The 25,640-nt window shown below is 45.8% G+C and overlaps 1 protein-coding gene across 1 annotated transcript in view; it reads left to right on the top strand.

Moving 5' to 3' along the window:
- LOC115093677 (neurabin-1-like) overlaps positions 1-25,640 on the top strand; it is a 476,950-nt gene that overhangs the window by 316,440 nt on the left and 134,870 nt on the right. Inside the window, exon 12 of the mRNA XM_029605797.1 lies at positions 2,370-2,521. Within this exon, the coding sequence (XP_029461657.1) occupies positions 2,370-2,521 (152 nt within the window). The remainder of the gene's footprint in view (positions 1-2,369; positions 2,522-25,640) is intronic.

Below are 25,640 nucleotides of genomic sequence, written 5' to 3'. Positions count from 1 at the left end.
GTAAAGGTTCCTCGTTTTTTCAGTCACAGGAGAGATAGATACCCTCGTGCAAGAGTGGCCGGAGGGCAAGTTGCTGTATGCCTTCCCCTCGTGGTCCATGTTGGGCAGAGTGATCTGGAAGATCGAGTGTCACAGGGGGGTGGTATTTCTGGTAGCACCAGATTGGTATGCAGATCTGCGAAGGCTCCTGGTAGACTTCCCCCTCCACCTTCCAGGGCACAGGGATTTGCTGTGGCAGTGGCCTGTTCTTCATGAAGATAGACTCGATTTTGTTTTACAGTATGGCCTTCGAGAGGGCTCGCTTGCTGAAGTATGTTTGCCACCTTACTGTGAGCTAGAAAGGTACTCCACCTCCTTAGCCTAAGTGCGGGTTTGGCTAGTGTTTGATGCTGGTGTGAGGATCGAAGAGTTGTTCTTCATTTTGTTAAGATCCTGCTTATTTTGGAATTTTTGCAGGATGGATTGAATAAAGGGTTGGCTCTAAATTCCTTAAAGGTACAGGTAGCAGCTCTTGCCTGTTTCAGGGATCAGGTGAATGGTGGACCCTTGTTTGGCTCATCCAGATGTGGCTCGTTTCTTGAAAGGAGTGAAACATCTTCATCCTCCCTTGCAGTTTCTGGTGACCCTGTGGAGTCTTAATCTGGTTTTGGATTTCTTAGTGGGCCCTTCTTTTTGTAACCTTTCCTTGTGGTTATTCACCCTGAAAATGGTGTTTCTTGTGGCAGTATGTTTGGCGTAGAGTATCCAAGCTGAAAGCCTTACGTTGCTAGGAACCGTTCCTTTGAGTGACTCTCGGGGCAATACAGATGTGTACTGTTCCTTCCTTTTTGACAAGTGGTCTCAGATTTTCAGTTGAATCAGTCCATGTCCCTGCTGTCTCTGGATAGGGAGAGATGCAGAGGAATATCACCTGTTGCAATCCTTGGATGTCAAGAGACAAATCTTGAGGAATTTAGAGGTTTCTAAACTCAGGAAGACAGATTTACCTGTTTGTCCTCCATGGTGGAAGTAAAAAGGGTGAGTCAGTTTCATGGGCTACAATAGCTCGCTGGATTAAGGAGTCATGGCTGCGTATGTGGATGCTGAGCAGCCATTACCTAGTCAAGTTAGGGCTCATTCCACTAGGGCTCAGGCAGTGTTATGGGCGGAAGTTAGATTGTTGTCTCCCATCGACATTTGCTGAGCTGCAACATGGTCCTCCTTACACACCTTTTCCAGGTATTATCATCTGGATGTGCAGGCATGGGGAGGATGCAGCCTTTGCACATGTGGTTTTGACTGGACCGCGGGCAGTCTCCTGCCCTGTTTGGGAGTAGCTTTGGTACATCCCACTTGTTCTGGATCTACCTGTCTAAATGCTAAGATGAGAAATTACTACTTACCTGTTAATTTCTTTTTCTTTAGTATAGACAAGTGGATCCATCTTCCTGCCCTTGGCTGCTGGCAGTTCTGCTGTTGTCCTCCTGCTTGGCTCTGTGTTTCCAGGGGTTAGTGATGTTAATCCAGTCCCTAGACTAGTGTTAATACATTCTTTGTTTGAGCTCAGTGTTTCCTGTTGGCTGAGTGCTGGAATAGTTATCTGTTGTTAATCAAGTTTTGTTAATCTGTCCACAGTTGGCTTTTGCAGAGAACACTGGCAGGCTGAAGTCACTGCAGGGGTATATATATATACTGTGGTGTCAGCTTTACTCTGTCTCCATCTGCTGGTAGAGGTGCATAATCCACTTGTTTTGGATTCACCTGTCTATACTAAAGAAAAGAATATTATCAGATTAGTAATCTCTTAATTTTTTTTTTCTGTTGGCATTCGCAAATAAACTAGTGTGGAAGTTTAGTATTCATAGAAAATAGTTTAAAAGCTCTAAAATAAGATAGGGTTTACAACACAAAAATAATACATCAGTTGCTTTGTGAAATGTTTGATAGCTGATATTGAAATGTTAATGCTCTTTGTATTAACTAACACCAAGATGTAATAAAAGTACCTATAAGTTACTGTTTTGTTTATCCAGATGTGTAATTAATGAAATTTTCAAATGAAGTTTTAAGTGTTTAATAACTACAAAAAAATCATCCTATATATATAGGTAGTTTATTTTGGAACCTATTGTTGTGTTCATTAAATTAACTTAGCATAATTTTAGTGTGCCTACAAAATTTTTTAATGCCAAGCAATTTTTCATAGTTGGAAGTAGTATTTTATGAAGTGTTATACTTTGGGTCAAATTTTTGAAAAGATTTCTCCCTTTTTCTGTGGCCAGCTTGAAAATAGTGCTTTTACGTGGTTGCTGTAATTCTAAGTCCTTTACTGGTTGTATAAAAGTGAAAGGCAAATTTGTTAATCTTCTACCTTAACATTTATGTTTCAGATTTTGATGTATGTGTTAGAGAGACTCCAAGGTTAGATACCAGTGTCCACAAAGCCAAAGCACAGCTTGCCTTAAAAGTTAAACGACAACCACCTTCTCGACTAAAACTGAGAGAATCCCTTGGAACTAATCAGCAGAATCAGAGTATGAAGGTATAAGTATTCATATGTACAGCAGTGGTTCATTTCATTAATTTGTGAGCATAATGAATGCCAGAAACACTTAATATTTCTAATCGGAGCAGATATTTATTTTTACTAGATTGGTGAACTCTATTGAGCAAGGACTATCTTAAATGTTTCTGTATAGTGCTGCATACATCAGGTAGCACTGTAGAAGTGATTAGTAGTAAATGAAAGATCTTGGAAAGTCCAACTGACCTTTTGTTTATTTTGCCCCAATAAGCTTGAAATTGTATTGAAAAGACACTAATTGGATAGCAGATTGCATGTCCTTTATTTATGGACTACAGAAGTGTTTTGTAATTGTCTTGTTAATTTAATCTCTTAAATTAACTTCCTTGCTCTTTTCAGTTTCTCAACCTTGAGTTTTGTGACATTCATATAGCCATCAGAAAGGTTGTGGTCAAAACATCTGGCTTACCTGTGATCACTGATGATTGGATTTTAACCATGATCTCCCCTTGCAGATTATCACCCCTTCCTGGAAGCCTGATGCAGCTGTACCACTTCTGTTATGCTTATAACCATTGTTTAAGAAGATTGCCCCAGCTTCCTTGGAAGTCTGATGCAGTTATAGTACTACTGTCAGAGCAGTTATTGATGCTCTGTATAGGTTACCACAAGGTAGATGGAGTTGAACCATGGCAGCCTAACTGCTGCTGTTAAGCTTTAAACCAAGCCAAGTGCAGTTAAACTCCACTCTCTAACCATCGACATTTGTTTCTTTCTATTTGACCCATCAAATTTCATATGTCTGAGCAAATACTTTGGCACCCTCCATTTCTTCCACCTGTTGCTCTCCCCCCTCCATTCCCCCATCTGTACAGGCAGGTAACAGAGCATAGGTGGTAGTGATGGGGGAAAGAAGGGATGACAGAAGAAATGAAAACAGGGACTTGAATGTTTGCCCGAATCACATTATCACTTGTCCCCTCCCCCTTCTTGAACACATAATATACCGTATTTTTCGCTCCATAAGATGCACCTAGGATTCAGAGGGGGAAAATTAAAAAAAAAAAAAAAAATTGTGCTAAACCGGCTCTGTCCCTGGGCGTCTGTGCGTCTTATGGCGCAAATTAGGGGAGTGCATAACATTTTATTTTCTCCCCATTTTGTTTTCGGATCTGGGGAGGGCCATTTTGGTCCACTCCCCGGATCAGAAAACTTATCTTTCTCTGGGAACCCGCCCCCCCCCCCCAAAAAAAATCCCAACCCTTTAAATTAACAAACCCCACCCTCCTGACCCCCCTCCCCCAAGACCTGCCAAATTAACAACCCCCCACCCTCCTGAGCCCCCCCCAAGACCTGCCAAATTAATTTACTACAACCCCCCACCCTCCTGTCCCCCCCCCCCCAAGACCTGCCAAAAGTCCCTGGTGGTCCAGTGGGGGTCCAGGAGCAGACCAGGAGCAATCTCCTGGACTTGGGCCGTCGGCTGCCAGTAATCAAAATGGCACCGACGGCCCTTTGCCCTTACTATGTCACTGGGGCCGACCAATGGCAGCGGTAGCCCCTGTAACATAGTAAGGGCAAAGGGCCGTTGGCGCCATTTTGATTACTGGCAGCCGACAGCCCAAGTCCAGGAGATCACTCCCGGACCTCTCCTGGACCCCTGCTGGACCACCAGAGACTTTTGGCAGGCCTTGGGGGAGTCAGGAGGGGTGGGGGGGGTGGTTTATTAGATTTTTAGTTTTTTGTTTTTTTGGGTTTTTTTATATTCGCTCCATAAGAAGTACATACATTTTCCCCCCACTTTTGGGGGGAAAAAAGTGCGTCTTGTGGAGCGAAAAATACGGTACTTGTTTAATAAGATGAAAAGAATCTGGAAATTACAATTGAAACAATGAACTTAATATAGAAATGTGTGGCAATGTACAAATAATGAATTAATCACTAAATTATTGCATTTTTAAAACTTAATGTCTATTCCTTCTCAGCTGTTTTGAAACTTCAATATTTTATTGATATGGAAAATAGAAATGTTTTGATACTGAATTATCTAATCAATTGTTAGATGTGTTTACTAGCCAGGCTAGCTCACTTGTTGCCTTTCTTTTTCTCGCTGTTGATTCACTTATCCATCTAATCCATATGCCTCTATCAAGCATGTACAGCAGAGGAAGGTGTGAGTGCCACACCTCTGACTGTAGGTCAGTGATGGCGAACTCCAGTCCTCGAGTGCCACAAACAGGCCAGGATTTTGGGATATTCACAATGAATATGCATATGAGAAATTTGCACGCATTGCCTCCAGTATATGCAAATCTATCTCATGCATAGTCATTGTGGATATCCTGAAAACTTGACCTGTTTGTGGCCCTCGAGGACTGGAGTTCGCCATCTGTAGATGCTTGGTATTCCTGTCTGGTAGGCCAATACAATATCTGTGTGTGGCAAACGGGCGCTCAATCGTGAGCACCTGCTCTCCTAACGTACGCCGATGCACGTCTTCGGTACACCCAATGTAATATTTAAATAGTTTGCTGTGATAGAAAGTTGCTAGGGGAATTTGCGCATCCCTACCAACTCCTCGGCAGCAGGCACCCAGGAGAGGTGGCTGTAAGTGCGGGTTAGGAAAACAGATGCTCAATTTTAAGAGCATCCATTTTTCCCACAGATAAGAGGGCTGAATTAACCATGTTGTCTGGGGCCGTCTTCCAAGACGGCCGAGGCAGAGCTTCCCTTAGCTGACAGAGCTTTGCTCTGTGTGAGGCTGTGCGTACTTTCCCGCATGGCGCCATCTTCCTCTGTCGTCTTCCGCATGCAAGTTGCACGTGGAGCTCCTTGACTCCTCTCAAATCGTCTTTCTTTTTGGAGACCTTCAAACTTTTTGCCCCGTATGCCTCCTAGGCTGCCGGGATTCAAGTTTTGCCAATGCGGTGAGCTCATGTTGGCAACGGACAGGCACAATTATTGTTTGTTCCTTGTCTCGGAGCATGACATGGCGGACTGCGACTGCATGTCTTCCCCCCCCCCCCCCCTCCCCAAGATCACGTGCCTCAGAGAACAACTCTGGGTCCTAAGCCCCGACGTCAGAGTGCCTATCTGCTCATTCTTCCCCAAGAACAAGCTAGGACTGCCCCATGCCATCTAAAAGGGCCTCGTCCATAGGACCTCCGGCACAGCTTCTGACAGACAGACAGAAGGCCCGACCCTCAGCTCCTTCCCAGAATGTAAAAAGCGGGAGATGTGCCGGCGTGTCCGATGCCGGCAGACCGCAGGACCATCGACGCACTCTGCTCAAGCATCACGCCACAGAGATGCATCACCCGAACATGGACACAAGTGGCACTCCACGCATGCGTCTGAGTCGAAGCGAGAGAGGCACTCTATGCACGAAGTGACCGCGCACCGATGCAGCAAGCCAAAGCACAGATGCCCGGACGCAACAGATCTATGGGCCCATCGACACAAGCAAGGTGCAACTCTACGCAGGACCCTGCATCCCGCCATTAAGGTGTTGGCCCCAATACCAGAGTCTCGAGAGACATCCTTCCAAAACTGGACCTGGTCTTCTCAGATGAGAAACACCTCTCTGTCATGGGTTCCAGATCTTCTAGATCTTCCGGTCCAGAATTCTCGGGTTTGTGATCTATGTCTAGGCATAGACAAGACTCTCCACGTCTCCAGGAACCTATTCAGAAATGCCACAAGCCTTCATCTGTGGAAGAATGTGTTCCTGTTCTACCTTGGGGACCTGACTCAGATATACTCCGGGCAGCTGTGCCACCTAGGCAACCCTGTAGAGATGACCAAGGGACTCTAGCATCCCAAACAATGTCCCAGATCTCAGACAAACTTTCCAAGGACCTCTCCTCAATGGAGGGCCAGCATAGGACTCCGCCTCAGCAGGACATCTCCCCTCGGGGTGACTCTCCTCCCTCGCTGAGAGGTAAAGTAAGCCCCGACCGCTGAGCCAGCAGTTTAGACAGGGGCCCATCCCCTTCCCCGCCTTAATCTCCTGGTTCTTCATTGGGGTATCCTTTGGATCTGCCAGAGGAGCATCCGGAGCTGACCTCTCCTACTCAAAATTTATGGAGAAGATAAGGGCCCAGCTGAGCATTGAGACTCGGAAAGTGCCAGACTTCCAAGCAGAAGCCTTAGGGATTCTTAAAATATTCAAGACACCCGCTGAGCCCACTGCTCTGCCATTGCATGCTGGACACAGTCATGACTAAGACCTTAGTCTTGGGCCTTGCCACCTCCAGAAAGACAGACCTCAAGTTCTGAATGCAGCAATTGGCTTTCTACAGCATGCTGCAGTTACCCCACGCATCTGTGGTAGTGGAGTTGATGATGAAAAGGGCCAAGAAGACTTGTCTGCATTCCAACACCCCCTCTAGGAAGGGACTCCAAATACCTTGATGATTTTGGATGCTGGGCATTTCAAGCTGGGATGCTGAATGTTAAAATTCAGCAACAGCAATTCTAAATCATATAGTACTTCTGAGTGCCTGCAGTCCCTCAAACCATTCGTCGCCACCACTTTGCAACCAGATGCGATGCCACAGCAGTTCCACGACCTGGAGGAAGGTCTTGGACACATCTTCTGTGGACAATATACAAGGCCTTTGAGACATCAGCCCGCACCATGGCGAGAGACATTGTCGCCTAGAGGATAGCGTGACTCAGGGCCAGCGCCATTCGTGAAGATGTGAATGAGAAGCTGATGGACCTCCCTTGTCACCCTGATAATCTCTTTGGGAACAAGTTGAGGGAGACAGTGGAGCAGCTGAAGGAGCAGAACATCGCTGTAATGTCCCTGGCATCACCGTCCGACCATTCCAGGCCGAAGAAGTACTACCCAGCATATAGGAAGGCCTTTTCAGCCATATTCCTCTTACTGACCACTGTCCTACCCCCCAGCGAGGCCTCCGCAGTCCGCACAGCCAGAACCCTGGAGTCAGTGGAGTCAGACAGCAGCGTCTGCCGCAGACTGCTAGCAACAACCCAAAACTCCAGCAGGGTTTTTAGAGGCACGAGGGCCACTTCCACTGGTACACACGGGAGGGAAGATTTCCCATTTCTACACCACCTGGGAAGCCATCACCTCTGAACATTGGGTTCTTTCCATAGTCAAGGACAGATGTGTGCTCCGTTTCAAGTCAGCGCCCGTTCTTCCCCATCAGGTAAGCCTATATCGCTCCTCTGCGAAGGACTGCAGCTGCTTGTGGGAGGAAGTATCTTTGCTACTCCGCCAGCATTCTATCCAGTGGGTTCCCAATTTGCAGCAGGGTCAAGGGTTCTACTCCCAATACTTCCTTATACCCAAGAAGTCGGGAGTATTGCGCCCCATCTTGGATCTCAGAGCCCTCAACAGGCTCCTGGTGAAGGAGAAGTTCAAGATGACCTCTTAAATCCATCCTACCATTTTTCCAACCCAACAATTGGATGTGCTTGCTAGAGCTCAAGGATGCATACTCTATCCCCATGCACACCGCCTCCTGGCACTCCCTGTGCTTTCAGGTCGCGAGTCATCACTACCAGTACAAATTTCTGCCCTTTGGACTCTCGCCTGCCCCAAGAGTGTTCACCAAGTGCCTAGCGGTAGCAGTGGGCCCCCCCTCAGGAAACAAGGAATTCAGCTATTTCCATACCTAGACGACTGGTTGGTGGTGGCATCCCAGCCCAGTGCCCTAGGGATCAACCTGCTCACCATGATCCAATGCCTGAAAGGCCTAGGTTTAGTGATCAATTACAAGAAATCCAGCCTTCAACCCAAGTAGAACCTACAGTTCATTGGCACCTGTATCAGCACTGTTCAAGGTCTGGCGTTCCTCCCAGCGGACAGGGCCCATGTGCTGCGCACCCTAGCCCTGCAGATGAGAGATTCAGTTCACACGTCTGCCTGTCAGCTCTTGACCTTGCTCAGACACATGGCGGTGGCCCTTTATGTGATGCCTCACACACACTTGCACAACTGGAGGCTGCAGTGGGGCCTAAAATCTGTGGACTCAGTTCGCCCAACCGCTGTCTTACTGGATTCGGCTTACCCCAGCATGAAATTCGACCTGCACTGGTGGCTCCGGCCTGCAACCCTGTCGACAGAGATGTTATGCCCCCCCAACTCATCAGCTGATTTATTTATTTTTAACTTTTATATACCGACATTCTTGCATTAAATGCAAATCATGCCGGTTTACGGTGAAACAGAAAAAGCAGGAAAAAATTCCTTAGTCGAATACAATGAAACAGCTTAGTTAAAGGAAACATTAATATAAATTTTTACATATATACATATATACAAAGGTTTGCACGAAGGGGTGCACAAAGGGGAGAGCCCCTTTGTCGCGCCCCTTCGGCGTGCGACGCCTGGTGTTGAGGCTGTCTTAACTGTCCGATGTTAGTGATGTCATGGGGGGCGGGTCTAATGATCGCAGCACTTATATCGCTGCTTCTTTCCAGTTCCAGGTGAAGATCAAGCTGTTTCCTTCACTTCCCCTCCCATGACTGTGGGGTGAGAAGCGCTGCAGGGTGCCCCCTTGATGTTATCTGGCTTCCCACACGCGACGCCTGGTGTTGAGGCTGTCTTAACTGTCCGATGTTAGTGATGTCATGAGGGGGCGGGTCTAATGATCGCAGCACTTACATCGCTGCTTCTTTCCACCACGAATGCCTCAACTCAGGGTGGGAGGCCTATTTGGATCACATTCGCACGCAAGGCCCCTGGTCTCGCTGAGAGAGGACCCAACAGATAAACCTCTTGGAGCTCAGAGCAATCGGCAATGCCTTGTGCATGTTCGAGAGCCTCCTTTGGGAAAAGGTCATCATGGTCCACACGGACAATCGGGTTGCAATGTTCTATGTCAACAAGGAAGGATGGTCCAGTTCCTGGATGCTGTGCAGAGAGGCAGTGCACATCCAGGAGTGGGCGGAACAATGTTCCATCACCCTGCTGGCCACCTACTTGCCCGGAGTGGAAAACGCCATGGCAGACACGTTAAGCAGGATCTTCCATCCGCACGAGTGGGAGTTGACAGGATGTGGCGGATTCCTTCTTCCAGAGCTGGGGCCTGCCAAGTCTAGACCTCTTCCCAACAGAGCAACAGGAAAGTGCAGGCATTCTGCTCAGTGTACCCCAGCCAACATCATCTGGTGCCGGACGCCGCTTTCATACCGTGGACAGGGGGGCTTCTGTATGCGTACCCCCCCCCGATACCCCTCATCTCCAGACCCATGCAGAAATGTATGCTAGACTCGGCAGATCTCATCCTCGTGACTCTAGCGTGATCCAGTCAACTGTGGTATGCCTATCTTGTACGTCTATCCATGGAACCTCCCATCCCACTGGGCCACAGTGCAGCCTTGATATTGCAGGACGGGGGCTCACTACTCCACCCGCTGAACTCCTCCCTCCATCTCATGGTGTGGAGATTGAAAAGGCAGTGTTAACTCACCTGTGTCTGCCAACTGAAGTCCAGGATTTTCTCATCTCGTCTCAAAAGTCCTATACTAGGCGCAACTATGAAGGGAAATAGTTCCGCTATGCTGCTTGGTGCGATGCCAAATGCATCAACCCTTTCTCATGCTCCCCGGAGCGCCTGCTGGAATACCTTTACCTCCCTCTTTCAGACAGGTCTGGCGACTGTGTCGATGAGAGTTCATGTCAGTGCGATCACAGCTTACCATCACCCGCAACGGGGTCTCCCCATCTCCAACCATTCCCCTGGGGTCTTGCTTCATGTGGGGCATCCTTCACCTTCAACCACCCTGCCACAAGCTGCTGGCCCCGTGGGACCTCATCGTCGTTCTGGAGCAGCTGATCCTGCCACCCTTGGATTCAGCCCTATCCAAGGTACTTCTCCTGGAAGGTGTGTTCCTGGTCGCCCTCACCTCTGCGTGGCAAGTCAGCGAGCTGCAGGTGCTAGTCCACTATTCTCCATACCTGGAGTTTCAACACAAGGTAACCCTGCGGCCCATCCTTCTGTGCTACCAAAAGTAGTCTCTGCCTTCCACATCAACCAGACAATCACTCTGACGACCTTCTGCCCGAAGTCTCATTGGAATGAGGGGGGAGGCGGCTGCATACATGGGACTGCAAGCGAGCCTTGGCGTATTATAAGCAAAGAACACAGTCCGAAACCAGACCCTCGCAGCTGTTCGTCTCCTTCAGTCCGAATTCCCCAGGTCAGCCAGTTACCAAAAGAAGGGATCTGTACATGTTCAAACTCTGCTTTGACGGCAGCAATGGGCCTTGGGTCCATGCCAGTGGTTTCCCACTCCCTCTGCTGCTCCTCTGTTCCTCACAAAGCACAGTTCCTAGTCGCAAACTCACAGGCCGATGCAATATAGCGTGCTCGGCTGAGTACTTGGATTTTGCAGTGTATTTGGTTCTGTTATGCCAAGAGATGAGACTCTTGCAGGATCGCCAGAAGCGCATTAAGTTCGGATGAAGGCAGCTTATCACCCATCTCCGGGAGGTCCCAATCCAGGATATTTGCATAGCGGCCATGTGGTTCTCCCTGCACACGTTTATGACTCACTACTGCATAGACCATCAATCGGCGACAGATAAAGTGATGGGCAGAGCTATATTCCATCCTGTCAGGAAGTGAAGAGACTGTCCACCGTCATGGACGAAGGTGAGCGCAGCCCTCCAGACTTAGACTTCTTGCAGCAGTCCACTTATATAAAAAAATAAAGAAAAGAGAGAAAATCGTCTGGCTGCGCTCTTTCCTTCTCAGCTGGGGACTCCCAGACAGCATAGCTAATTCAGCCTGCTTATCTGCAGGAAAAAAGCAAGTTTGCTTACTGTAAAGGGATGTTTTTGTAGGTAGTTGGCCCGCCCCCCCCTCCCAGGACAGTCTCCACCTTGTGTTTTGCAGATCTGCTTTGAAAAGACTGAGAGGAAGATCGCATCACACAGGAAAGTACACGCAGCCTTACACAGAGCAAAGCTCTGTCAGCTAAGGGAAGGTCCGCCTGGGCTGTCCTGGAAAACATCCCCAGACAGCATGGCTAATTCATCCTGCTATCTTCAGAAAACTCTGTTTACAATAAGCAAACTTGTTTTTTCCTAACCTGTGCACAGCCGCAGATTAGAAAAATGGACTCTCGTTAATTGAGCATCCGTTTTCCTAACTTAACCACTGGCGACATTAAAAAAAAAAAATATATTTTTTTTTTTTACTTTTTTTGTTCCTCTGACTTAATATTGCCACTATATTAAGTCAGATGAACTGAAAAAAGGAATAAAGCAGTATTTTCTGCTTTTCTGTTACCTTTAGGGGCTCCTCAAGAATTAACGCCTGCTCTGGGGCAGGTGTTAATTTTCGAGAGCAAAAATGTACATATGTGGTGCTTTTTTTTTTTTTTTTGCATGGGGGGGAGGTAATAGCTAATAGCCTCAACATGAATTTATATGTGATGAGCGCTATTAGCTATTTGCTGATTGGATGTGCGTTTTGGATATGCTAATTCCCTTATTGCATAAGGGGTTTGGATGCTCCCCCAAAACATGCATCGAAGCGCATGTTTAGTGTACTCAGCCGAGCACGCTATATTGCATCGGCCTGTGAGTTTGCGACTAGGAACTGTGCTTTGTGAGGAACAGAGGAGCAGCAGAGGGAGTGGGAAACCACTGGCATGGACCCAAGGCCCATTGCTGCTGTCAAAGCAGAGTTTGAACATGTACAGATCCCTTCTTTTGTTTTCTTTATTGTAATTCCTCAGGTCTAAAAGCTTTTCCTTGAGGTAAAATTCACTTTTAATTGGCCGAAACTGATGGAGTCAGAGATGGACAGATGAATACAGGCATGGAAAAAATTATGCATAAGCTTGTATGAATTATTGGATTCATAAAAATTGTAAATATTCATACTTTCATGAGCATTAAAATTAGTGCTGAGTAGGTTGCAACATTTACATCAATATCTCCAGAAGAAAGGTATGCTTATCAGTTTACCATCTGAAAAATTCTTTATGGAAGATAATTGACTCTGGAGCATTTTATTTTTCAAGTTTTGTCTTAATTTATTTTGGTTTTCATATTTAATATGCCGTTGTACTGTTTTACTGTTTCAAATTTTAGTTTAGTTTTCAACATATACCTGCTATGATCTTTTGCCCTAGCTTGATGGACTCTATAACAGGGTACCATTAAGCTAGGGCGAGAAAGCATAGTACAACCTTTTATCTTTGAGAATTTCCTTACTCCAAATGACATCAAATCTTCACCGGTATGCTGTTAGTACGTCTCACTATACATGAAAAACTGACCCCTAAACCCCCACCAACACCTTACCTCGAACTATTAGCTGCCCCTCCTATAGGCATATAAATAGTTGCATACTGTGAAGACATCCCCAGAGATGCGCTCTCTCTCCCCCCTCTCCTAAGCCCAGAAATGGCCAAAATGCAATTCGAAAAATTTAGTGCGAATTGCGTTATGGCTGTTTCAGGCATATCACAGCTTAACGCCAGGAAAAAAGGTGTAATTATTTCCAGTGTTATAACCATGAGATAGCATGTGTTATGCTATCACATGGTGTGATATTGCCCCTCATTTTCATAAATCCCTCCCAAACACCTCTCTAATCCTGTCCTTCCCCAAAATTTGCATATGCGCTAGTGCTATTATTGCAAGCGTTATGGCGTTATTGCGTTCGTTAATGCCGTAATGCATTTTGATGAATGACCCTATTAATTTGTCAAATAGCCTTTTTTCTGGTTTGCATCCAGTGTGGCAATACAAATTATTAGCAAATTTTTTAGCATCCAGTCAGATGAATCCAGAACAAGTGGGTTTATGCTCCCCTACCAGCAGATGAGAACAGAGTAAAGTGACATCATTGTATATAACACCCTCTAGTGACAGCCTCCCAGTATTCTTAGTCTCCAGCAGATGGTGGACATGCATCTCCCCAGTGGGGATTGCTTCGATTTTAAGAAAAGGAGAAAAATTTTCCCCGCTAACCTATAGTGATAACGATAAAGTCCCTCCCCCAGTTGAGAATTCCTGAGTTGATTTCCCTGGTCCCTCAGAGGTGTGCCTAGGGTCCAGTAGCTGGTTTTTTCTGCCAGCGTGGACTTAGCTGCTTAAGCAGCTGAAAGGCAGCGGGAGCAGGAAGCCTGAGCAGTAAGGCTGAGCTCCGGTAAGTGTTTTTTGTTGCAGAGACAGTGAAGGAGAGTTCTGCCTGGGCTTCCTTCCTCCCAGTCTCCGTGCTTGGCACGATGTTCCAAATTTCATCTCATTCCATGGGAGGTCAAGGGACGTGGGCGGCCTGGCAGGTTGAGCAGCCTTCGTTGGCTAGGCCCCGCTCCAAGGTTTCTTGGTTGCATGCCGCGAGGTAGGCCTAAACAGCTTTTAGCTCGCTTCTTTGGTTGCCCTCTACAGGATTGTCAGTTCGGCATGTGTGTCTAGCTGTGCAGCCAGTTGTGTATCCAGTTTTTCTGGATGCCTAGTCGGACTTTGTTGTGCATCCAGGCTCATGCTTCCTTATGTGTCCGTTACATGTTTTTTGTGCGCCTGTCCTTTGAGTGACGCTTATTCTACAAGTGCCTAGGTATGGGACACCAAGCATTGTGGCGTCCAAATGTCGGATGTCCAAGTGTCAGGCGCCTAGAATTTTTGGACGTTAAAAAAAAAAAAAGCTAGACTCACACCTCCAGCCGCTGCTCAGCGTGCTGTCAACCAGAATGGCACCTATTTCTAAGAAGCCTAAACGCTTTTCCTTTTGCATTGTCTGTCATATTAGGGCATCTCAGCAAGGAGTGCATGCTAATTTATGCTAGCACTGTTTGAGGCTCAGGAAGTTTTAGCCTCCTCTGATTTCACTAAGCATGGTTATTCCCAGCCAACTTGTAGGTCTGGGTAAAGATGGCTCAGATGGAGCGCCTCTCCTCAGCATGGGATGGTAGTTCAGTGAGAACTCCCCAGGTGTCTCCTGGTTTGGATACTTCTACATTTTCCTGGGTAGAATATTTTCCCTTTTTCAGGTGCAGTCTTCAATTTGGTCCACTGCTCCTAGAGTAGAGGAGCAGATAGGGACCTTGTCTGGACCTTTTCTTAAGCGCAGGAGTGCTGCTAGAGCGACATTGGATTCTCCTGATAGGGAGAATCCAATGTCCAATCCAATGATAGGGATCTGGATGGCATGGATGATGCTGATTTCTGCTTCTCTGGAGGAAGGTGCGATTCCTCCAGATCTAGAACCATATATGCTACGGTTCTTTCTTAGAAATTAACTGCCAGCTCTGATCACCCAGACCTTGGACATGATTGTGGTCCCTGGGACAGATTCCATGTCTGTGCCGAAGAGAAATCCCATTTTGGTGTCCTTGCATAAAGCCTGTACCCTCTGAATCTAGTGGTAAGAGGTCGCTTATGTTTCCGAAGGTAGATGCACTTGTGTGTGCAGTCTCCAAGCGGACCACTATTCCTGTGCAGGGAGGAGTGGCCTTGAAGGATACTCATGATAGAAAGATTGAGACTATATTTAAACAGGCATTTGAAGCAGTGGCAATGTCCTTGCAGATTGCTTCTTGTTGTTCCCTTGTGGCTCACTCTTGTTTGCTTCTCCCCAAGACGTTGATGACTCTGGGGTGAATTCCAGGGCAGTTATGGAACCAGCCACGGCCACCTTGGCTGATTCAGGCTATGATTTGGTCTGCACCTCTGCCAGAGGAATGGCTTTGATTGGTGGCACACGCCAGTTATGGTTGAGAAATCGGTCAGCCTATGTGACCGCAAAAGCTAACCTTACCAAGTCTCCCTTTAACGGCTCGCCTTTATTTGGGAGCGAGTTGGAGAAACTGTCACGTAAGTGGGACAAATCTCCAGTTCGTTTACTGGAGGATAAGAAGCAGACTCAGCTCCCCTTTAACATGAGGGGTTGTGCTAGAGGATCCAGATGTTTGTCTATACAGGAGCAACCTTTCAGAGGACTTGGCCTTTCGATAGGTCTCTGTCCTTTTGTCCCAGACAGCCCAATAGAAGCACAGGCTTGGGTAGGGGAACCTCCCAGTCCTCCCAATGACGTGTTTGCTGACCCACCCACAGGAACAGAGATAGGGGGACACCTCTCTCTTTTATCGGAGGTGGGTCAAAATCACTTCGGATCAATGGGTCCCACAAGTGATGAGAGATGGATGTGCAAAGGAATTTCGCAGTATTCCTCGGGACATATTCATGGAGTCACCCTGCCACTTCCTGCAGAAGAAGCAAATGGTGGGAGAGTACATTGTCAAGGCTCCTCAGTCTGAGGGCTGTGGTCCCAGTGTCTGTGTCTCAAGAAAATGCGGGGCAATATTCCATTTATTTTGTTGTACAAAAGGAGGAGGACTCCTTTCGTCCCATCCTGGATTTCAAACATGTCAGCCGTCATCTACACGTGAACCATTTCCGCATGGAAACATTGTGCTCAGTGATACTGGCTGTACAGTCTGAGGAGTTTGTCCTCCCTGGATCTGTCAGAAGCGTACCTTAACATTCCCATCCGACCGGAATATCAATGCTTTCTCCAGTTTGCAGTGCTGGGACGCCAATTTCAGTTTCGGGTACTTCCCTTTATTTTGGCCACCGCTTCCAGAATCTTCTCCCAGGGAATGGTGGTAGTTGCAGCAGAATTGTGAAGGGCTGGAATCCTACTACTCCTGTATTGGGACGATTGGCTGCTCCGAGCCAAGTTGCTGAAAGAGAGCCGCCTGGTGACTCGAAAGGTGATTTCCTTGCTGCAGGAACTCGGCTGTGTGGTGAACCTAGCCAAGAGCAGTTTTCAGCCCTCAGTTGCTGGAATACTTTGGGGTTCATTTCGACACAAAGCAGGGCAAGGTGTTACTGCTGACATTTCGACTTCAGGAGTTGATAGCCCAGTTCCATCTGTTGATGACCACTCTGAGCCTGATTGTATGGTCTTACCTGCAGGTACTTAGCTTGATGGCAACCCTAAAAGTGGTACCGTGGGTGAGGGCGCATATGTGTCCTCTTCAGCGCTTCCTGCTGTCTCTGTGGAACCCGCAGTCTCAAGACTATTTGATTCGACTTCTCCTGCCAATGAAGGTTTCCTCCCAACTGCAGTGGTGGCTGCAAGCAGAACATCTGAGGAAGGGAGTTTCCCTAATTCCTCCGGACTGGCTGGTACTGACAACGAGTGTGAGTCTCCTTAGATGGGGAGCTCACTGTCAGAAGCTGACAGAGCATGGCCACTGGAATGCAGAGGAGTCTCTGGAACATCAATCACCTGGAAGTCAGTGCAGTCCGTTTGGCATGTCTACAGTTCAGCGACAAGCTGCAGGGTTGATCGGTCCGAATAATAAGAGCCAACAAGTGTCATGGGAAGTACATCAACTTATGGAATGGGCAGAAGTGCATCTCAAGATGATCTTAGCCTCGCACATCGCAGGCAAAGACAACGTAAGAGCAGACTTTCTTAACAGGGAGAGTCTGGACCCAGGAGAGTGAGTGTTGTCAGACGAAGCACTTCAACTGATTTAGGATCACTGGGGTCTTCCATTCTTAGACCTGTTGGTGACCTTGCGCAATGCAAAAGTTCCGTGCTTCTTCAGTCACAGAAGACATCCGAAGTCCTTGGGGATCAATGCCTTAGTGCAGGAGTGGCTGGAAGACATGTTGCTGTATGCCTTTCCTCCATGACCCATGTTGTGCAGATTGATTCGAAGGATTGAGTGCCACAGAGTGATGGTGCTCTTGGTCACTCCAGATTGGCCTAGGAGACCGTGGTATGCAGATCTGCAAAGGCTTTTGGTGGACTCTCCTCTTCAACTTTCAGTGCACAGGGACCTGTTGCGGAAAGGACCCATTCTTCATGAAATTCCGAATCTATTTTGTCTTAATTTGGCCCTTGAAAGGGCTCGCTTGCTGAAACATGGCTATTCCACTTCCTTGGCCTATGTATGGGTATGGAGAGTGTTTGAGGCCAGGTGTGAGAATCGAGAAACTCTTCCTTGGTCGGGATTCTGCTCATTTTTGTAATTTTTACGGGATGACTTGAATAAAGGCTTGGCTCTCAGTTCCTTAAAGGTGGACTTAGCGGGCCTTAACCTGTTTTAGGGGTCAGGTGAATGGTGAATTCTTGTTGGCTCATCCTGATGTGGCCCATTTTCTGATAGATGTGAATCATCTTTGGCCTCCCTTGCAATTTCCGGAGCCCTTGTGGATTCTTAATTGGTATTGAACTTCTTGGCAGGCCCTATGTTTAGACCGCTATGTGTTCTCTCCTTGTGGATGTTGATCTTGAAGACTGTATTTCTTGTGGCAATTTGTTCTGCGCGTAGGGTTCTGAACTGCAGGCCCTGTCTTGCCGGGAAAAATTTCTCCAGGTGATTCCAGGGGTGGTACAGCTGTGTACTGTTCCTTTCTTTTTACTGAAAGTAGTTACTGAGTTTCACTTGAATCAGTCTATCCCCCTGCCGTCCTTAGAGCAAGATGTAGAGGAGTATTGTTTGTTGCGACCCTTGGATGTCTAGGTATTTTGGCAGATATCTCAAGGTTACAGAAAACTTGTGGAAGCTGGACCGTCTTTGTCCTTCACGGCAGGGGAGAGCCAGCCTCGTGGACTACAGTAGCTCACTGGATTAAGGAAGTAGTCACAGCTGCATATGTGGATTCCGGAAAGCTGTTACTTAGTCAGGGTAGGGATCTTTTCACTAGGGCTCAGGCAGTGTCATGGGCAGGAGTTAGATTGTTGTCCCTATTGATGTTTACCGAGCTGCGACAAGGTCCTCCTTACACACTTTTTCCAAGTATTATCTGGCTGTGCAAGCTGGGAGGACACAGCCTTTGCACATGTGGTTTTGTCTGGACCGCAGGCAGCCTCCCGCCCTATGAGGGAGTAGCTTGGGTACTTCCCACTTGTTCTGGATTCATCTGACTGGATGCTAAGAAATGAGAAATTACTACTTACTTGATAATTTCCTTTTCTTTAGGACAGTCAAATAAATCCATCTTCCCTCCCTTGGCTGCCAAATGATTGTATTTTAGTCCTCCTGTGCGGCTGCGTGTTAATCCAGTCCCATTATTGCATTCTTGTCTGAGCTCACTGCCTGTTGGTTGAGTACTGAAATGGTTTTCTGTTTTTAATCAAGTTATTTGCTAGCCTGGCCACAGTTGATTTTGAAGAATACTGGCAGGCTGATGTCCCTAGAGGGGGTTATATACTATGATGTCAGTTTACTCAGTCTCCATCTGCTGGTAGAGGAGCATAAACCACCTTTTTCTGGATTCATTTGACTGTCCTAAAGAAAAGGAAATTATCAGGAAGTAGTAATTTCTCAATTTATGGAGTATGGTTTGAACACAATGGTAAATGTTTTTCTAACTTTCTATAAAGTCAACAGTAAAAAGGTAGTTTGGGTAATGCATTAAGGTAGGGCGACCAACTCTGGTTTTCTAGAGCCACACACAGGCCTGGTTTTCAGGATATCAGCAATGAATATGCATAAGACAGATTTGCATACAATGGAGACAGTGCATTCAAATCTGTCTCATGCATATTCATTGCTGATATCCTAAAAAATTAAATGTCTGTGGCTCTTGAGGATCGGAATTGGCCATCATTGCATTAAGGTTTAGAGAAGTCTGAATTTGTTAAATTTAGCATTTGAATCCTTTGGTACAGTTATAAAAGAACTCTGAAATATGTAATTCTTATTCTAGTGACAAAGTATGGATGGATTATGGAAAGACTTTAAAAACAAGTTGAAATCACTTCTAGACTATACTGTGGCATTAGTTTTACTTGGTAGATTAAGAAATAACACTTTATTTACAAATCATTGCCACATCACAATCGTGTTCACTTATATTCTTTGAAGAGGCAAATATAATAAACAAAGTAAGTTAAAATGTCCTGATAGGTGGTTCTAAAAGCTGAAAAATCCCAGATGCATTTTTTTTAATTCTTTATGATCATTTCCTTTTACAATTTAACAGAAAGTTTATAACATATACATTCATAGGAATTTCATCTTACAACATAATTTGTTTATAAACTACTCTTCTGTAAACAATATTTATAAAGTAATTTGAGAATCACAGGAGCTAAACTGGAGCATACACTAAGGTATTAGTAATATACACATAAAGCAGTTTCTATTTTCTATATGACTTCAAAGGAGTAATTATGCTTTACCAGACTCACTCTTACATTTCTCTATAAATGTTTTTAATTGTGGGGGATCATAAAAAATATATTTGTTGTTTTTATATGTAAACATACATTTACATGGATAATGAATCGCTAATTGTATCCCCAACACTTTTGCTTCTTGCACCATGTCTACAAATTGCTTTCTTCTATTCTGAGTATCCTTTGTAACGTCTGGATAAATCAAGATTTTTTGTCCGTAATATTTTTTCTCACGATTACGAAAGAATAATTTCAGAATCAATTCTTTCTGCTTCATAAACAAAGGACACTAACAGAGTTCCCCTGTATTCAATTTGCTCTTCAACAGATGTCTCGAGAAAAACTGTTAAATCTGTATCTAAATTTACATCTGAAACTTTAGCTCCTTTCCTATTTTCCTTATTAGGGGCATAATAGACCTTTGAGAAAGTAGGTTTGTTTTCAGATGGTATTAAAAGTATTTCTATCAAATACTTTCTAAATTGTTCTTTTGGCGAAATTAATTTCACACACGGGAAATTTAATATTCTCAAATTCGGATATCTTAACTTATTTTCAATTTTCTCATAGTTCTTTTTCATTAATACATCTGATTTGATTAGATTTACCTGTACTTCTTTCACTGCTGACAATTGAATTGAAATTTCATCCAATTTTTTCTCATGAGCATTTACAGTGGAAACTATTTAGTACTTTGTTTTGAGAAGCTTTTATAGCATTAGTTAATAATGTTATTGATTTTTCCATGCTCATCAAAGCTTTCCATATAGAGTCTAATGTAATTATTTCTGGCTGAATTATTTTATCAATAGTGAGTTCAGGCAAAGACCCCCCTTCTTGACAAACCTCTGAAATCTTTGAGATTTCATTTGCCAAGTTACCTTCAATCCCTCCCGATGTTATCTTATTTCCCATGGGACTCTTTTCAGGTACTCCTTCTGCGTTCAAAGGTCCACTAGCATTCAACTGTTTCCCCTGAACATATCCCAGGGTTTCCCTTGAAGATATCCCAGGGTTGGGTTTGAAGGTGTTTGGGGTGCTCCGGGGCTTATGGAGATCTGGTTGTCCAGGGGGGTAAGGGTATGCTCCTCACCTATACCCCCAGCGGACATAGCTCCCGGCGTTGAGACTGCGACTGGGGCAAAAAATCCTTCAATAGATTGCTGCAGGGGAGGATTCTGTGGTAGCGCAGAGGAATCTACACGCAGACGTCCCTTGCGTTTAGTATGAGGCATTTCTATTTGAAGTAGCAGAGGGACCTACCTCCAGTTCTTATCCACGACCTCCTTGATCCTCAGGGGGGCAAATTGGAAGAAGGAACAGATTTTCAAAAATTATAACATTCTACTTCACTTATTTCTCCACCAATTCGAAACCAAGTCGAAATTAAGTCGCGCGCCCCTTTGACGGCACGTGGCTTAGATGATGCGCTGCCGGACGCTAACGCACCGCGGGAGCGGCGACTTTATGCGGAAGTCAGGTCCCTGGTAAGTGACGTCAGACGCAATGGAGGGGAGTCCGTTGGGGCCGGGAACCTCACCCCAGGTAGAGATCTTTTCTTCTCCTCTCTCACCCGAATCAATGCCGCGGGAGCGGCGACTTTATGCGGAAGTCAGGTCCCTGGTAAGTGACGTCAGACGCAATGGAGGGGACCGTTGGGGCCGGGAACCTCACCCCCGGTAGAGATCTTTCCTTCTCCTCTCTCACCCCCCCAGATGCATTTAAATAGAGAGCACACAGATAAAAATGACTCCAAACTGCTTGTATTATCTGATAAGCAGGTTATGGGTTCATATAAAAATAGAAATACAAATAAACCTAATTTAAAATGTCTGTCTGTGATGCCAGAAGTCTGAAAAATAAGGCTAGAGAGTTAGAATGCATGGCGCTTTAGACATAATAGGTATCTTCGAGAATAACCTATGGAGGATAACTAATGGAACACTGCTACCAGAGGTACAAGTTTTATCCCAGGACAAGCAGGATGATAGTCCTCACATATGGGTGACATTGATGGAGCACTGACACGGAAAACTTCTGTCAAAGTTTCTAGAAACATTTGACTGGCACACTGAGCCCATTGAGCATGCCCAGCATGCCATGATATTCTCAGCCACAGGGGTCTCCCTTCAGTCTCTTTTTTTCCGTGTTGCTGTTAGCCTCGTGTGATATGAGCTCTGTGAGTTTTTTCCCTCACTTTTTCCTCACGGAAAATATAACTTTTCAGTCACAAAATTGTCTGCTCTGATCTCCTTTCGACATACCATTTGAGTACTTTTTGAGTAAGTTTTTCGGTCTGTTCCGTCACCTTTTTATTCGGTACCACAGGCCATCGACCGTTACCCGGCCTGTTTTTTCATCATGGCCTTGGGATTCAAAAAATATCCAAATATGCCAGGCATAAAACGCATAATGTGTGCGTTTTATGCCTGGGATCAGGCCACGATGTCCATGCTTGTACAACTTGTGCCCAGATGACACCGAAGGGCAGGCGTGCCCGTTTGGATAAAATGGAGGAGCTGTTTAAAACAAATCACTCCATAGTCATCTTCGACATAGTCACCGAAGAAATAATCACCCTCTTGAAAAACATGGAGGAAAGAAAAAGGCCAATGATCGTCCATCACGGGCCCCATCCGGATCTTTAATAGCGTATTCATCGATATCCACTAGGGAACATAGTGAAAAGAGACGCCATTGTCACCGTTCTGTCTCCGTTCCATAGGAAGAAACGGCATCCGCATTGGTACCGAAGGACATCGAACCAATGCCGAAGCATGTCCAGGTACTAGAGCCGCCATGCCCCTCTGTACCTGAGTTACCAAGGCGCTCTCCACCAGGATCGGTGTTAGAGAGTGTGCCACCATGCTTAGTCGTGGAAGTGCCAGTAGCGCCAGTCTTACCTTCTCCTGTGACAGTGAACCCCAGTCCCAGTCTCCAGGGAAGAAGTGACTTCCATGGTTCAACAAGCGATCGTCGAGGCTTTTCAAAAATTCCAGCCTCCTTCGATGCCAGCACCGGTACAATCACCGGCACCGATGCCAGAACCATCGATCTTTCAACCTCTGCTAAATAGAATCGACGCCTTAATCAGTATTTTTCCAGCACAGACACGATGGCTCCCCCGATACAGCTATCGACACCATCGATGCCTAAACATCCACCGGTGATTCCTTCAATTCCAATTCCAGGCTCATTGGATGATGATGGAAGGGACTCTGACTCCTTCCCGGGGCCATTGGGTCTTCAACACCCCCGTGTACCTACATTACCTTCGATGCCACTCCCAGATCCATCGATGCCTTCACGTCCCGGTCCATCGGGCGATGCCGGCCATCGATTACCATCAATGCGTTTTGATTCCCCATCGATGCCTTTTCTGCCTCCTTCGATGCCAAAGCAGATTCCAAGTCAACCATTGAAGTCTTCTTCTAAAACAAAGCACCCTCTTCCAAAAGGCAACTTGGATCCCTCTGGATCACATTTTCCACCTCACTATAGTCCTTGGAAGGATGTAGACACTGACACTGATACCAAAGATTTAGAATCAGAACCTTCTCCACCAGAAGAGAGGAGGAAGTCCCCTCCTGAGGACCTAACTTTTTTTCATATTTCATAAAGGAAATGGTGGATACAATTCCTTTTGAATTGCTTGCTGAGGAGGATTCAAAACACAATTTGTAGATGCACCAAAGGAGATGATGGCCATACCCATTCATGAAGTGCTTCTGGAATTTCAGCATAGATTATGGGAACATCCTTGCTCTGTTCCTGCTGGAAACAGAAGAACAGACACAACATACCTGGTACACCATACCCCAGGTTTCCAGAAATCACAATTGTCACACCACTCAGTGGTTGTTGAATTGGCTCAGAAAAAAGCCAGGAAGCAAAAGCCACTCTCTTCTGCCCCACCAGGAAAAGAACAGAAGTTCTTAGATGACTTAGGAGGAAAGGTTTTTCAGGGATCCATGCTGGTGTCTAGGATTGCAGCATACCAGCTATATATGACGCAATATCAAAGAAACTTGTGAAAACAAGTTAAAGATATTGCTGATAATCTCCCTCAACAGCAGCTGGCACTAAACAATTTGATTGCCAAAGACCTCGAATCCGGCAAACACAAAGTACAGGCGGCCTACGACTCTTTTGAAACATCCGCCTGTCTGTCAGCAGCTGGAATCAGTGCACGGAGGTGAGCTTGGTTCAAGGCCTCGGATCTCAGGTTACAGGAACGAGAGACTAGCAGATCTCCCATGTACTGGAGACAATCTCTACGGAGAAAAAATTCAGGACACTGTCTCCCAACTAAAAGATCACCACGAGATACTCAGTCAGCTCTCCAAATTACCATCGGATCAGCCATCTTCAGTACGAAAACCCACCAGAAGGGATGCCAGGAGGCCCTTCTATAGGCCTAGAAGGTACTATCCACCTACTTCTTCAGCACATCCCTACTGTCCACCACAAAGAGGATGTCCACTCCAGCCAAAGCAGACAAAAACCCAGCCACCTCCACAAACAGGTCCAGCAGCTGGCTTTTGAAATACATCAAGAAAACAGAAGCTTCTCCATCAATCCCATACCCCACTTACCTGTAGGAGGTCGACTCTATCATTTCAAACACCAATGGAGGCTCATAACCAAAGATCAATGGGTATTAGCCATACTGAATCGGGGATACCATCTCAAATTCAAAACAATACCCCCGCATTCTCCACCCATCCCACTTTGGACAAGCACTGTCATCACATCTCAACTTCAAGTAGAACTCTCAACTCTGCTGACTACCAGGGCTATCGAATCAGTTCCCTAGTCTCAACAAAGTAACATCCCTTCAAACCTCAGACTGGAACCCTGCCTCTCAACTTTCAGAAAAAAACTCAAGACGTGGCTCTTTCACCAGGCCTTCCCCGATCCCCCAGACAATCACTAATCGCCTACACTTTCTTGGCCAATTCGGTCCTCTATCCTTCAAAACGATGGACCTTGGCTCCCTCAAAACGATGAACCTTGGCACCTTCAAAAACGGCAGACCTTGGCACCTTCAAAAATCAGCAGACCTTGGCACCTCCAGTTTTAATCATCTTTAGCTTTAACCCTCATTGATACTGTACTGTATACAATAATCTGTATTACACTATTGTACCATGTAGCAATCTCTTCCTACATGTCTTCTTTCTTATCTGTTCTTTCTTCCAGCGTTAAGCTTCCAAGTTTTTTACTCCTTGTTAATTGTAACTTTGCCTTATACACCTCTATTGTTATTATCCTCAGTTATTTGTCTTAGTTATCCCCTTGTTCTTTGTAAACCGATCCGATATGGTTTTACTATGAAGGTCGGTATAAAAAAGTGTTAAATAAATAAATAAACAAGGCAAAGGGTTCTATTCCAGCTATTTCCTAATTCCAAAAAAAACAGGTGGCCTTCACCCTATCTTAGACCTCTGCAATCTCAACAAATTTCTTCAAAAAGAAAAGTTTCGGATGGTATCCCTGGGAGCCATCCTTCCCTTGCTTCAATGGGGAGATTGGCTCTGTTCTCTAGATCTTCAAGTTGCTTATGCACATACACCTATTTCCACACATCATCGCAAGTACCTACGAATTGTCGTGGGAAAACATCATTACCAGTATAGATTCCTGCCATTCGGACTCGCTTCTGTGCCTCGAGTATTCACAAAATGTCTAGCAGTGGCTGCTGCACATCTAAGAAAAAGCAGCATTCACGTTTTTCCCTACCTACATGATTGGCTAATCAGGAGTCCATCCAGGCAGGGAGCGATGTCTGCCTTAAAAAGCACAATAATACTATTACACTTCCTGGGATTTCTAATCAACTATCAAAAATCCCACATCAAGTCATCTCAGCTCCTCATGTTCATCGGAGCAGACCTCGACACCACAGTTGCGAAAGCATTTCTTCCAAACGACATTCCATTGGGAGCACTGAGAGGAGAGGATCACCTTGCTGGTGGCTGAAAGGAATCAGTAAGTTTTTG

This window comes from Rhinatrema bivittatum, chromosome 6 (genome assembly GCF_901001135.1).
Source record: "Rhinatrema bivittatum chromosome 6, aRhiBiv1.1, whole genome shotgun sequence".
NCBI classification, from domain to species: Eukaryota; Metazoa; Chordata; class Amphibia; order Gymnophiona; family Rhinatrematidae; genus Rhinatrema; species Rhinatrema bivittatum.
The sequence above is the reverse complement of the archived record's forward strand: the minus strand, read 5'-3'. Positions and strand labels throughout refer to the sequence as shown.